The sequence below is a fragment of the Tetrao urogallus genome (assembly GCF_951394365.1).
Source record: "Tetrao urogallus genome assembly, chromosome: 16".
Lineage (NCBI taxonomy): Eukaryota > Metazoa > Chordata > Aves > Galliformes > Phasianidae > Tetrao > Tetrao urogallus.
In genome coordinates, this window is record NC_136829.1 from 8308782 (window position 1) to 8322003 (window position 13222).

Consider the following 13222-nt stretch of genomic DNA (forward strand, 5'->3'; position numbering starts at 1 on the left):
CTATTTTAGCAACCGTCTCCAAGCAGAGACGCCGAAAATCGAACAAGAGAAAGTCCGCCCGTTTGTTCGCGGGAGAAAGCGAGGAAGGCGCGTTCCGCGCGCAGCGGAGGGCAGAGGGCAGCCGCAGAGCCGCGGTGCGCGGGAAGCGGAGCTTTGTGTCGGGGAGCCGAAGCCGCGGAATGCAGGCAGTGGCTTTGGGGCGGCAGCCGTGTAACCGAGGGACGGCCGTGCGCAGCCCCACCGAACCGCGCTTCACAGCGGCTCCCGCCGTGCCCTCTGCAGCTGCCGCTTCTGAACCCCGTTTGCCTCGCTCAAATCGCAGAGATGCGCGCACTGCGACCCGCCGCCTTCACCTCCTGCAGCTGCCTGCCAGATGTCCGAGCTGACCGCAGATGGCCGAGAGGGGCTGCGAGAGTCCCCGGGGAGCAGCGCCGAGAGCTCCCGGCCCGCCTACCTGCGGGACCCCACGCCGAACAAAGCGCGGAGCTGCGCCTGCGGCACCGGCACGGCACAACGCCGGCACGGCGGGGACGGAGCGGAGCGCCGCCGCCCCGTGCGCAAACAGCGGCGGAACGGCTCGGGGCCGGCCGCGGTATAGCGGGAGGGGCTTCCAGCGCGGGAAAGCTGCCCTCACACGGAGCCGGGCTGCGGGGGAAGCTGAGGCTCCGTAACAAACCCTCCCGGCTCGGCCCCGTCACCGCACGGCTCCGCCCCACCACACTCGGCCGCGGCGGGAAGGCCGCGAGCTCTCGCCTCGCCTCGCCCCACCCCTACCGCCCCGCCCGCGCGCACGTGGCAGCCCCCGTCACGTGACGCGGGCCCCGGGTTTCCCCCCTCCTCCCCCCGCTCCCTCCCCTCTCCTCCCCGCACCCTTCGCGTCTGACCCCGTCTCCCGTCTGGTCAATAGCGAGCGGTAATCGCGCATGCGCGGCGCTCCCGCAGCACGCCCCCGCTCCGCGCCCCCCGCCGCCCGTCTCCCTCCGCCCTGCTTAAGGCGCGCGCGGCGGGGCTCCCGTCTCCGCAGTGTGCGTGGGCGGGCGCTGCAGCCACCCGCGCGGCCGCGGCCCCTCGGAGCGCCGCCATGAGCTCGGGGACCCCGTATATCGGCAGCAAGATCAGCCTCATCTCCAAGGCGCAGATCCGCTATGAGGGCATCCTTTACACCATCGACACCGAGAACTCCACCGTGGCCTTGGCGAAGGGTGAGCGCGGCCAGGGCCCGAGGGGAGCGGCGAGGCGGAGCGGGGGGGGGCGCGCGGGGCCGAACAATGCGGCCGGGCTCTCCTGGGGGCCGCGGCCGGGGCGGGCTGCGCGGAGCCGGGGGCGGGAGCGGGAGCGGCTCGCCTCCAGCGGCGCGAGCTGCCGGTGAGTCAGCACTGGAGGCCGCGCGGGCGGGCGGGGGTTCCCCGCGAGGAGATCCGCCGTCCGCCTGAGGTTCCCTTCTTCGCTAGGAAAGCAGCCGTGCCGTGGCCGTTCCGGCTCTCGGCGCTCACGTCGGAAAATGAACGCGGTGTATCGTTGCACGGGCTGCCTTTCCCAGCGCGGGGCCCGGCGGGTTACGGCAGAGCCGCGGCGGCCGCCTTTGTTCGTGCCCGGATCGATATCCGCGCTGCGAGGCGCGATGCCCGCACGTGGGCGCGAAGCTTCGCACCCGGCGCCGCTCCGCTCCCCGGCAGGAACGGCGATGTGCGTCTGGTTGGCTGGTGTGGTTTGGAATCGATGGCCACCTGTGCTGGGAGCTCCTGTGTTTGCTATCGGGAAAGCCTGCTCTATCTTGTTTAGTCTCTCAGGCAAGGTCTTGTTTTTATACTGCTTTTGCTGCACAGATTGGCTGTTCCAGCTAATGTCGGTTGTTCGTTTCCCCGAGCTTTGTCTTTCTCTGCTCTGTGAGTTCAAACCTTCATGGTAGCCTTCGACAGCCCATCAGGATCGTTCAGAAGCCAAGTATCTTTTGTCTCTTGAGTCTGTCTGCTAGAATTATTGCCTTCTTCTCAGCTTACTTTAGGCAGCCTATGCCACGACCTGAAATTTCAGTGTCATGATATTGGCATAATACTGGACGCGAACATTTGACACCTATTGGTGTTGGTTCTAAAGCTTAAAATGGGCGTTATCTCAAATTTCCACGAATTAACCTGTCCAAGGCTCTAAAAGCAGCTGTCTCCAGACATGAAGCACCAGCCTGTGGGAAGGATGCAATCCCTTCGCTGCGTGCACAGCAGGGCCTTCAGCCTTTGCTCAGCAGAAAGCAGAGCTGTTTTCACACATGGCTCTGGCTTCCTTGTAACACTGCTGCAGAGCTGAAGTGCTGTGTTTTAAAGGTATATGTGATTAAAATGCTTGATGGTGTGGGGAAGTACGTGCCTGGTATAATATCTCTGGCAGCACTTGTATTTATTGGTCTCTTAATGTTCACCTGTGAAGAATTGGAGTTTTAAGAAGTAGTTACAGTGTATGGAAAAATGCTTTTTTTTTTTTTTTTTTCCCCCCCATTTAAAAGTGCTGCTTTAAACTTCACAGTGCGAAGGCTGGTTGTAGCTCAGAGGGCTTTTTAAAATCAGAGACTTTGTATCAAGATTAGTGTCAGTATTATGAACTTAGCTGTGACAGACTTTTCAACACAGTGAGCAGCAGTTGGAAACTGGCATCTCCAAGGGGTTGGGAGCCCTGAACTGTTGATGTGTAGTCAACACTGTTTAGATAAGTAAATTGCCAGGCCCCAAATGCCAGTGTTAAAGGTTCAGAAGACTTTAGGATACACTGTATGTACCGCTCTTGTGATTATTTTTTTTGTCATCCTAATGGCATGAAGAGCAACTTGGGTTGAAAGGGACTTTGGGGGAAGGAATCTGGTTCAGACTGTTATTCAGAGTAGGCAAACTTCAATTGATTTGTATGCTATTCCTGTGAAATCTTGACACGTGCAGCAACTCAGCTCCTTGGATATCATTCCACGTGCCTAAGTGCTGCAGGACAGCTGTCTGTTTTGTTAGATGCTAAGCTTCACTTATGAGCAATGGCCATAATGCAATACACAATTACCCTCCTGTTCTTAGCGAGCACCACTCCCTTACTCCCTGTTCTGCACAAGTCTGAAGGAACCCTAGATTTTAGGCAGGAAATATCTGTGTAAGAGTTGCTTTCCAGACATCCACTCTCTCCTCTTATGCCTCCTGACCCTTCAGTGGTTGAGCTCCACAGAGTCCTGCGTGTGAATGCAGGCTGTTGTAAAACACTAGCTGTGGCACAGCGTGGGATTGATTTCCTGTTCGTCTGTAAACAATAGTCACTGTAAGTCTTCATGGGAGACAGCCCTTCAGACCTCCACAGAAACTCCAGGCTGTGCTTTGTGCTGTGCCAGAAATCATTAAACACTTCAGATACAGGGAGTGGGTGTGCTTCACTCCTGGAGGCCTCGCAAATGCCATCGCTGCTGTTTTGTCTACAATAAGGACATCATTTTTCTACCCTTCTAGTTACAGACCTTGGGACCAGGCAACTGAAAGGCTGCCTGAACAGCTCTGGACTTTACAGCTCATGTGTTTCTCTAACTGGAAACCAGCAGGCTGATCCTGGTGCTGAGAGAAGTCGTGTTTTGAGCTAGCTGTGGGATTCTGCAGTAGCTCCTGGTTGGCTGTAGCATATGCTGCCATGAGCTGTATGCTGTAATAAGCTAATCTTGAACAGGAATATCAGTGGTATGGTTCGTGTCTAAAAGTCTGTGAGTATCGCTTTCAGTTGATAATCTGCTTCTAGTTGACTGGGTTGCAGCTGTAATACGATCAAACAGCAGCTGGAGAGCTAAAATAACTTAGAGGTTTTTATACCATAGTTACTAATGGAAGGCTGTGTTTGAGGGAAGCAACTGACAGTTTGTACTTGCACCAGTTAGGTATGAGCTGAGGTGCCAAAGAGCAACGGTAAAATGGGACAGTTTGGCATCGACCTGCTGTACACTGAGCTAATGCTCCTTGTAAGCTCATCTCCATGTGGAACAGATGGAACCTGAAGATTGCTTGCAGCATTAGCTGCTGCTTTTAGGGAAACCACCTGAAGGCAGCTCCTCATCTGAGGACTGCTTCTGATGAGTATTCCACCTACAAAGCATCAGCACCCATGATAAGTCAGTATGCCTGCAGGATGCTGGGAATGCTAAGCAGTGGGGTTGAGTTGATCCAATTCTTGCTACCCTTTATCTGGGGGAGCTGCAGTGCCTCCCTGTCCTTTATCATCCACCTGACAAGGCCGTTTGCACTTATCTTTCCTGCTCTGAAGTGGGAGCTGCTGCTGGCTGGCACAGGACTGCAGGCTGTGGTACAGCAGGTCTTTGCAAAGGGGCTGTTCAGGATGGAGTTTGTAAAGGTACTGTCAAACTCAGTGTGTCCTGGCTCAAAGTTTGAATGCTTCTCTGGTAACCTGTTGGAACTGGCTGATGCAACTCCGGTCTGAAGCTCTTCCACTGCCAAAAAGCATATATCAAGCTAATATGTGCTGGTGCTTATCTGAACTGGCAAAGCTTCATAAAGGCAGAGAACTGTGCTAGCAGACTTGATAGACTTCTGTAAAGTGTAGAAGGAAGTCTCTATACATGTAGATCGTGCACGTTCTCTAGTCTGTTTCATACTCTGGTTTTTGGTGTGACTGCCACTTGTTTTCCTGCACTAACAAAGTAGAAAGTCTGAATCTGACCTCCTCCTGTTTAATGGATTGAGTTAATTTATGCTCCTCCCTGGTAGGCACGCAGTCAATTACAGCCTTCTTTCCCACTGCCAAGTAGAACATCATTCTGGTTAGTACCTGCACAAGTGCTCTAATAGCTGAGACTCGGTGAAGCTTCAGTAGGCACTAAGGTTTAGAGTAATCACTTAAAGCTTTCTAAATATGAAACCATTGGCATAGAGAGAATTTAAATGGGAAGCTCTTATGCAGATAGACAATTTGCTATTAATAAATATGAAAACAAAGGTATGGATTTGAGCTCTAAAGCCACTGAGGAACTTTTCCCTGCTGCTTCAGAGGCCTCCCTCGTGGTCTGTTGTGGTGGCAGTTGTCTCAAGTTGGATGTATATGTGGGACAGGATCTGGGCAGAAGCGCTGACTAAGGAAGTATAGCAGTGTGGGGAAGTCCTCAGTTTTGCAGTAGACTACTTCATTCCAACTGGTTTATCATCCTGGCCTTCCATTTATGCAGGCTGCTAGAAGATTTGGTCTTTGGGAACAGATGTGTGGGATATGGGGGGCTGGGACTTGAAAGGTAACCTACTTTTTTGTTACTTTTGGCAGGCATTGTAGGAGTACTTCCTAACTTTGTAAGTCTTAACTTGTATAATGTTGCAAAGATAATGCTGAACTAACAGCAATCTCTCCAATGCTGAAGTGCGATCCTTTGGTACCGAGGACCGGCCCACAGACAGACCTGCTCCTCCAAGGGAAGAGATCTATGAGTACATTATTTTTCGAGGAAGTGACATCAAAGACATCACTGTCTGTGAACCTCCAAAAGCTCAGCATACCCTGCCACAGGATCCTGCCATTGTTCAGGTAAGTTAGCCTGCAGTGTAGGTAGATGTGGTGGAACACTGATAAAAGGCTGCGTTTGGTATCAAATGATAAAAACGGAGTCATTGTCTCCAGGAATCTTCAGATTTTTGGGAGCGTTCTGAATTGCATTTCTGTGTTTAAAATAATGGTAGTAAGGCTTCAGTCAACAGAACTGCAGCTAGTGTAGCAGCTGAGAATGCAGGTAAGGGCTGCAGTGTTTGCTTGAGTGGTAACAGTGCTGTACTTGAAGTAGAGAATCGCTGCCGAAGCAAGGTGACTTCTGGATGCTGTAAATGGAAATGTGCTTTGTCTTGTTACAGTCTTCACTGGGCTCTGCCTCTACGTCATCCTTTCAGCCACATGTGCCTTACAGCCCGTTTAGAGGTATGCCACCTTACAGCCAACTTGCTGCCAGCTCTTTACTTAGCCAGCAGTACGCAGCTTCATTAGGTTTAGGTAAGTAAAAGCTTTCTTTGCTAGAATAAAGGTACAGTCTTTGTATGCAGCTACACTGGAGCCACATAGCAGTAACTGATAATGAGTTCCATACTGAATGTCAGGCTGCAAGAAGCAGTGAATAAGTAGTTAAAAACTTTGCAATGTTCTTATAGCAAGGAGGCCCATCTTTCACTTATGCACATGTACCCAAGAAAGAAACTAAAGAGCTGAAGCTTCTCTCTGAAAGTAATACGAATAACAAACAGTTGAGGTCAGTTCATTTCTGGTCTGACATAGCTCACATGCACAACCCATGTGTGAAAAGAGCTTGTGTTCTAAAAGAGAACTAAATAAGCTGCTCTAAAGCTGTTCTAGAGATTCTTGTATCTCTTTCCAAGTCCTCCAGATGTTACACGACCTTGTATCTTATCCATATATCTTTTTGCTTTCTCTTCTTCCCTCTATCTCTTTAGAGAAATTGGTAAGCCCTCCAGCATCAGCAGCTGCTTCCAGTCCTAGTTCTTCTCCGTCTCCACAACCTGTTTCAGAGCCTGACATGTCTTCAGAGCCCCATCAGCTCTCTTCCAAGGGTAACAGCAGTTTGAGGACTCCAAATATTTGGAAGAACTGCATGGCACTTGAAAATATGTTCTTGTTAACCCCCTCCTAGAGTGATAGTACTTACATGGGTAATGCTAGTGAAATGAGTTTGTTCTTGGCTGTTGTTGCTTTTCATCACATGAAGCATTACTTCCTCCTGCTCTAGAAGTATCAGTTAGAGAGACAGGAGAATGGAAAAAGTAAAGAATCCTGAAAGAATGTGGATCCTCCTGTGTAAAGTATCAGGAGAGGGGTGAGGTTTAGGGATGTCGTGCTGCATCCTCCCTAGGAGTATGTGTTAGCTTAGGCATTAGGCAGGGAATTAATGGGCCTTTCCTAGAAAGCCAAGCACACTGCTTAAATCATGGGTGGCCTTACTACTCAAAAATAAACAGGCAGGTAGAAAATTCAGGAGTATTCCTGTAATTTAGGAAACTTCAGGATGTGTTTCGTGCATGATGGGGCAATGTACCTTATAAAGATTGCCAGCTAGTGAGGCATAACTAACAGTGAGCAATTTTAGTTGTGGTAAGCAGAGGTAACAGTTCTGGGTGCTTGCTTCTGTGCTTAAGAACTTTTGAAGGAGTTTGAGTAGAGATAACTAGACTGACCCATCTTCAGAGCAGAGAGACCAGGTGCAGCCTGCGTTTAAACATGGTAATTAGTTAAATCTGTTTTTAAATTAGCATGTATGGTTGTGTTGGCATGAAACTTCCCGCTTTCTGTTTGGCCATCTGTCTGTATGTGCTTTCTCAATTTTCGTACTGAGCTTTGAAACTGTTGTTGAACTTGCGCAGCGGCTTTGTGCTACTGAATAATCCTTAGGCTGTGTCTGTCCTCCTTGCAAGTTTTCCAGGTGTGCATAACTGGGAACCTGCATGATGTTACCTACTGGGTTTATCTCAGGTGGACTTGGGTGACCCAGAAGTGTCAGTGGCTTGGTTTGTGTGTACTCTTCAGCTTTTTCACTTTTCTTGCTCTTTAAGTGTATTCAGTTAAAGTTTGCTTCCAAGCAGTTCTTATGCATAACTACAAAAGCCTGTAGCTCCAAAACTTCTAATTAAATCTAGAATGCAGTATTTCTTCTGAGTACTGAAGACTGTCACTTTCTAAAATAAATGGTGTAAGGTATACCAAACCATGAAAAGTATTTACGTGTTTTGTAGTGTGAATAAATAAGCCTGGATGGAAGAGCAACAGAAGTCTTGGGTAACACTTTGGCCTTGACCAAGAAGGAATTTAAAAGGGTAACTTTGAGATCTGGTCTGGTTTCAGGTTTTCTTTGTCTGAAAGCTAACAATAAGCAATGACAGTACTTCAAGTAATCAAAGGGCTTCTAAAAATGGCTTACAAAATGGGATACGTAGCTGAGGTGACGAGGCTTTAGCAGCAAACTTTTTTTTAGACAAAGTGGGGAAGCCTTCTGGAGCAACTTCAGAATGGTCATGTTTTGCTTCAGATTAATGTAAAGTACAATCCATAACCAGAGAGGCAGCTAGAAATTTGATTTTCTTATCAGCTCTCTATAGGAGAGTGACCTGGCTTGTTTGTCTGAAGTGTCTAATTTGATTTAAGAAATAAACGGGTAGTTTTTCTGATGTAAGGCTCTGGATTTGTGAGCTGAGAACTCTGGCAGTAGTGCTTTCCCTACGTGCCACTTAAACGTAGCTCGTAACGATAAACAACCAAGGTTTTGAGTAACTGTGGTCGATGTTTGCTCCGTAGAAGTGGGCAGGGCTTGAATAACGCTGGGTGCTTTCTGAGGAGTGCTCAGTCATTGCGATTCTTTCCAGGTGCTGGCTTCCCTTCCGTTCACCCTGTCCGCAAAAGCCCCATGGTAGAGCAGGCTGTCCAGACCGGCCCCGTGGACAGCATCCATTCACAGAAGCCGCTGCCAGTGAAAGTAACTCCCGGGGTGCAACGCAACGGCCGGCAGGTTCCACAGAGCAGCACCAAGACAGCTGGTGTGTATGGACTGCTTTGCAGTGCTGTTCTCAAGTGTCGTTCAAAGGTTCATAGCAAGGCCAGACTGCTTTGCTCTTGTTCTTGTGTGCCTTGAAGTTTCTTTCTTGTTCAGTAGATGCAGTTCCGGCAACGCCTGTACAGACCCAAGGGCAGGTGAATGATGAGAACAGAAGGCCTCAGAGGAGAAGATCAGGTAGGCTATTCTGACACAGACACTTGTTCTGGTTTATAAAGGCAAATACTGCTGCGTCAGTGAAGCGTTGTTGGACAGAAGGCTAAGACCAAAGAAAGGCTTCGTGAGTCTTTGGCCGGGTAGGGATGGTTCCCCAACAAAGTAAGCTCTGGAGCCACAGAAATACAGAACCACCAAAATCCTGGTGCCCTCTGAGCACTGGAGATAAATTGGTTTTTTTTGTTTAAAAGCTGACAGCAATAACTGGATTGCTCTGAAACCTGTTATGTCGTCTTATTGGGAAGGGCAGCCTGCTTAAGATATCTAGTGCTCTTTCAAATGAAAAGAACTATGGCGTCATTGCTTCTCTAGAATGAAGCTTTTATCTTGAGATGACTAGTTAGCATAGGACAAAGCAAAGTGAAGCCAAATTCAACTAGAGATCCTTGCCCAAACAAAGTGAGGAAAGGCAGGAAGCAGAAGTTGAGATCAGTTTTCAAACTAGTTTGAAGGCAGCGCTGTGGAAGGGAGGCTGCAAGTTTGGTGTTTTTCTTTCCAAAAAGAAGCTGATAGTTTCTTTATGTGGTTTCCTCTTTACAATTAAGTATGCATCCCTTTGTGGGCAGGTGAGTCTTAGGTAGGTTTTCCAAAACCAATGATCTGTTCATCTCAATCAGGACAGGTTTGTGGACCAGTTATAGTAACATGTTAGCAGATGAGTAGCAAATAGAGTTCCTAGCCCCCATACCTTTCCCTCAACTTTACTTGAGGTGCTGCTCTTATTTTGTTTTTTCCAACTGGAAGAAAAGTTGGATGTGTTTTAGTGGTAAGGCTGACAGCAGGAATGCTTTCCAGACAGTTAAAATGTTGCTGTAATGTGTCTCCTATAGCACTCCTATAGAAGTTACTTTCAAAGAGGTGTGACCTAACCATGGGACTGGGAGCCAAGATTCTGAGTTCTAGTCCTGGTTTTCTCTGGTCTTGAGGAAGTCATTTAACTTCCCTTAATTTAACATTACCAAGTGTTTCAATTCTCCTGCTTTCAGGAAACAGGGGAAACAGGAGAACCAGAAATCGTTCTAGAGGACAAAACAGACCAACTGCTGTGAAGGAAAATACAATAAAGTTTGAAGGTGACTTCGACTTCGAAAGTGCAAATGCGCAATTCAACAGAGAGGAGCTTGATAAAGAATTCAAGAAGAAACTAAACTTTAAAGGTTTGTAGCTTCTTTAAATACGAGGTGCTGAGTAGTAAGCCTTGCATAGAAAACTCATTCTGAGAAACTGCATCATTACGTGTGGCAGCATCTCAGATTTTGTTTGAAGGACCAAGGGAACGGATGGGTCTTCAGTATGCCTCAAAGAAGTGTAATGCATTGTATTATCTTCAGATGACAAAGCAGAGACAGAGGAAGAGAAAGGGGACCCTGGAGTGGCAACTCAAAACAATGATGGCAGTGCAGAGGAGGACCTTCTGGGACCCAACTGCTACTACGATAAATCCAAGTCTTTCTTTGACAACATCTCCTCAGAACTGAAGTCTAGGTGAGTATTTCTTTAAGCTTGCTTTTTTTTTTTTTTCTGCCTTAGCCATAATCCTAGATGTGTAACATGGTGCAACTTTCTAGAAGTCTCAAAATGCAAGAAGAAAATGTGATGAAATCAAAACAGGTTTTAGAAGGGAGTGTTGTCACATACTTGATGCATCACTGATGATGTTACCAAGCTTCGTGCAGTGCGACCAAACAAATAGCAGTAAGTTCAGTTGCACTCATACATTTCCCCCACCTAGGATACACGGATCACTAGTTATCAGATAGCACAGTTGATGTGGAAGGAACCACAAAGATAAGTGTGCAACTGCCTAAACTTCAGGGCTACCAAGGAGATGAAACAAGTTGGTAAGGGCACTGTTCAAATGGCTCCTGAACCCTGACTGACATGGAGATCAACCAGCTCACTAGGAAGCCTGTTTCAGTGCTTGACCACCTTTCTAGAGAAGACAGTATCTATAGAAGTCTTGCCTGGCATGCGTGTATGCTGTTCCCATATGTCCTGTCATTGATTATGAGGAAGAGAGTCTCTGTGCTCTCTTATTTTCCCTCCCCAGGAAGTTATGGAGAGCAATGTGGTTACTTGGTCTCCTTGTCTGCAAACTAGACAAGCAGGGCCTCAGCTGTTCCTCATGGGATGTGTGCTTTGGCCCTTTTACCAGCTTTGTGCCTTGGGTGCATTCAAGTATCTCAATGTTTTTATATTGTGGAGCCCATAGTTGCCAATAATATTCAAAGTGAGGCCGTACCAATGCTAAATGCAGTGGGGGAATCACCTCGGCTGGCTGTGCTGTATTTAATGCATCCCATTCTGTTTCCTAGTCCTGACTTTGAACCCATAGAATAAAGTCTTTAAAATCACATTTGTGGGAGGAGGCAACAGAATCATGCTGTGCTGAAGATGGTGCAACTTGCAGACAGGAGCAAGCTAAGCCTGGAGTTTGGGCAGGTCTGTCTGTAGAAACATCAAATTAAGTACTGCAAATATTAATGAGAGGCTTCATCTGCTGCTGCTGTCTTTTGGTGGCATGAGCAGCCTGATGAAGTTAAACTTCCCTTTAATGTCAGCGTGTAAAATTCCCCTGGTGTTTCTGCTTCCTTTTAGCAAAGCTTTCTTCCAAGTGTTTACCATAAGGCAGTATTTGGGTAGGCAGGTTCTGGGTAGGAATTAAGACTGGTGCTCTGGAGCTGTTCCAGTAACTGAACCTCAGCTGTGACAGGGCTGCCTTCCTAGGAGTTCAGAGAGGCTTCATGGGATTCAAGTTTGTGTTTGCCAAGAAAACAAGACTGGGTGTGAGATGCTACCGAGTCCTCGTGCAATCATATTTTAAGTCTTTCCACAGTTCTCTGGTCTGGAAGTAGCATGTAAAAGCCAACAGCTGTCACTTCCAAAAAGTTCCTCTGCTAAATGTGGGCTGAATTCGTGTTTTCGTGCTGCAGCAGTTCTTGTTGTAGTGGCAGTCAGGAAAACAGGGTTCTTGAGGCTTCCTGGCTGAGTGAGTTGGGGTTATTGAATGTCTGTATTAAATCTGAATGCAGTCCCATTCAGTTCTAGACGCACCACGTGGGCTGAAGAAAGGAAGCTCAATACTGAGACGTTTGGAGTGTCGGGACGGTTCCTTCGTGGCCGCAGCTTTCGTGGTGGGTTTCGAGGTGGAAGGGGCAGCGGAGCAGCAAGGAGGAGCCAAACCACTCACAGAGCTGGTACTGGCAGAGTGTAACTTCACAGGTAAACGGCGTTTTCTTTCTTTAGCTGTTAATAGCTGCTCTCCCTAACCAGAGCATCCCTTATCTTATCCCTTCTTATCCCTTACCTGAGCTGTCTGCAACCTCCTCTTGCTCTCCGGTCCTGCAGGTAAATGAAAAGTAGTTCTTTATCATCTCTTAACTGTTCATCCATCTTTCTAAGTGATGGAAGGAAATACAAGCAGTTCTAGCATGTTGATTGATCTATTGGCTCCTGGGGCTCACCTCTGCAAAAACCAAGAGCTGTTTGTTTCAGCTGAGACTTTCTAGCTGAACTTTTTAAGTGATATGTAGGCATGAACTTTTGCTTTTTCTTGGGGCAATCCTCCGGATATCAAATCTAATTCTACCTTTTTCCTGCGTAGGTTCTAACATCTCTCCTGAGAGGATGAAAATGTACATAGAAAACAACTGACTGCTGCACTAATGTGGGAAAATGGTTCATATTGTTTACCGTCTCAGCTCCAATGACAGAACTTCATGTACTACTGCTTATATTCTGGACTTACTTTGGACCAGCAACAGTCAGCTGGAATATTCTTTGGAAGAGGGAATGTGTTCAGGGGTACCTTCTTCAGGGTGTCTTTTCGTTTGTTTTTGTTTTTTTAAGTGCAGATTAACTTACATGGTTCTTCTTTCGGGTCTCTCAAAGGCTGCTGTAGTCTAAGCATAAAGTCAGACTCCTTTTCTGAACCCTGAAGAAGTTAAATCATGGTATTTTAACATGGAACCAAAGCTCACTTGAAATAAACCAGCTAACTTGTTTGTTCTGAGTAACCAAATGGATTCTTTGGTGCTGCTGGTCTTGCTGTACTCAGCAGCGTGTGTGGAGTAGCACTTGGTATCTGAAAGAATGGACTCCTGGTGCCGAGGAGTTACGTGTATTGTCACTTGGGAATACTGGATTGTTGCTCATGTAGTAGTGTGAAATGACTGTACGACTGTTTGTTAGCCAGTACTGACGTGGAGGTCCTGCAGGCTCTGCGGAGCTGTGCCTCCCTCGAGTTGAAGGGTGCTGGGCACTCCTCCACGGCTCGGAATTCTGCGGGGTCTGGGGGGATGGATGCAGAGTGCTGTGCCCCAGCAGGACGGGCAGCAGGCGCTGCTGCTTGTGTGCTCGGAGCGAAGAGCCCCTGGCAGCAATTGGCTGCCTGGCAAGGAGCCCGGAGCGCCGGCTTCTTGCCTTGCTTTGTACCTTGTTCGTATA

General features: G+C 48.1%; 1 protein-coding gene across 1 annotated transcript; it reads left to right on the forward strand.

Moving 5' to 3' along the window:
- Positions 1 to 1081: 1081 nt before the first annotated feature.
- Positions 1082 to 11990, forward strand: LSM14B (LSM family member 14B; the record flags this gene model as incomplete). The annotated part of the gene is made up of 8 exons (XM_079543270.1): positions 1082 to 1202; positions 5378 to 5541; positions 5862 to 5997; positions 8373 to 8543; positions 8657 to 8737; positions 9763 to 9933; positions 10108 to 10261; positions 11819 to 11990. The coding sequence occupies 8 exons, from the start codon at positions 1082 to 1084 to the stop codon at positions 11988 to 11990; spliced, it is 1170 nt and encodes a 389-aa protein (XP_079399396.1).
- Between the last annotated feature and the right edge of the window lie 1232 nt (positions 11991 to 13222).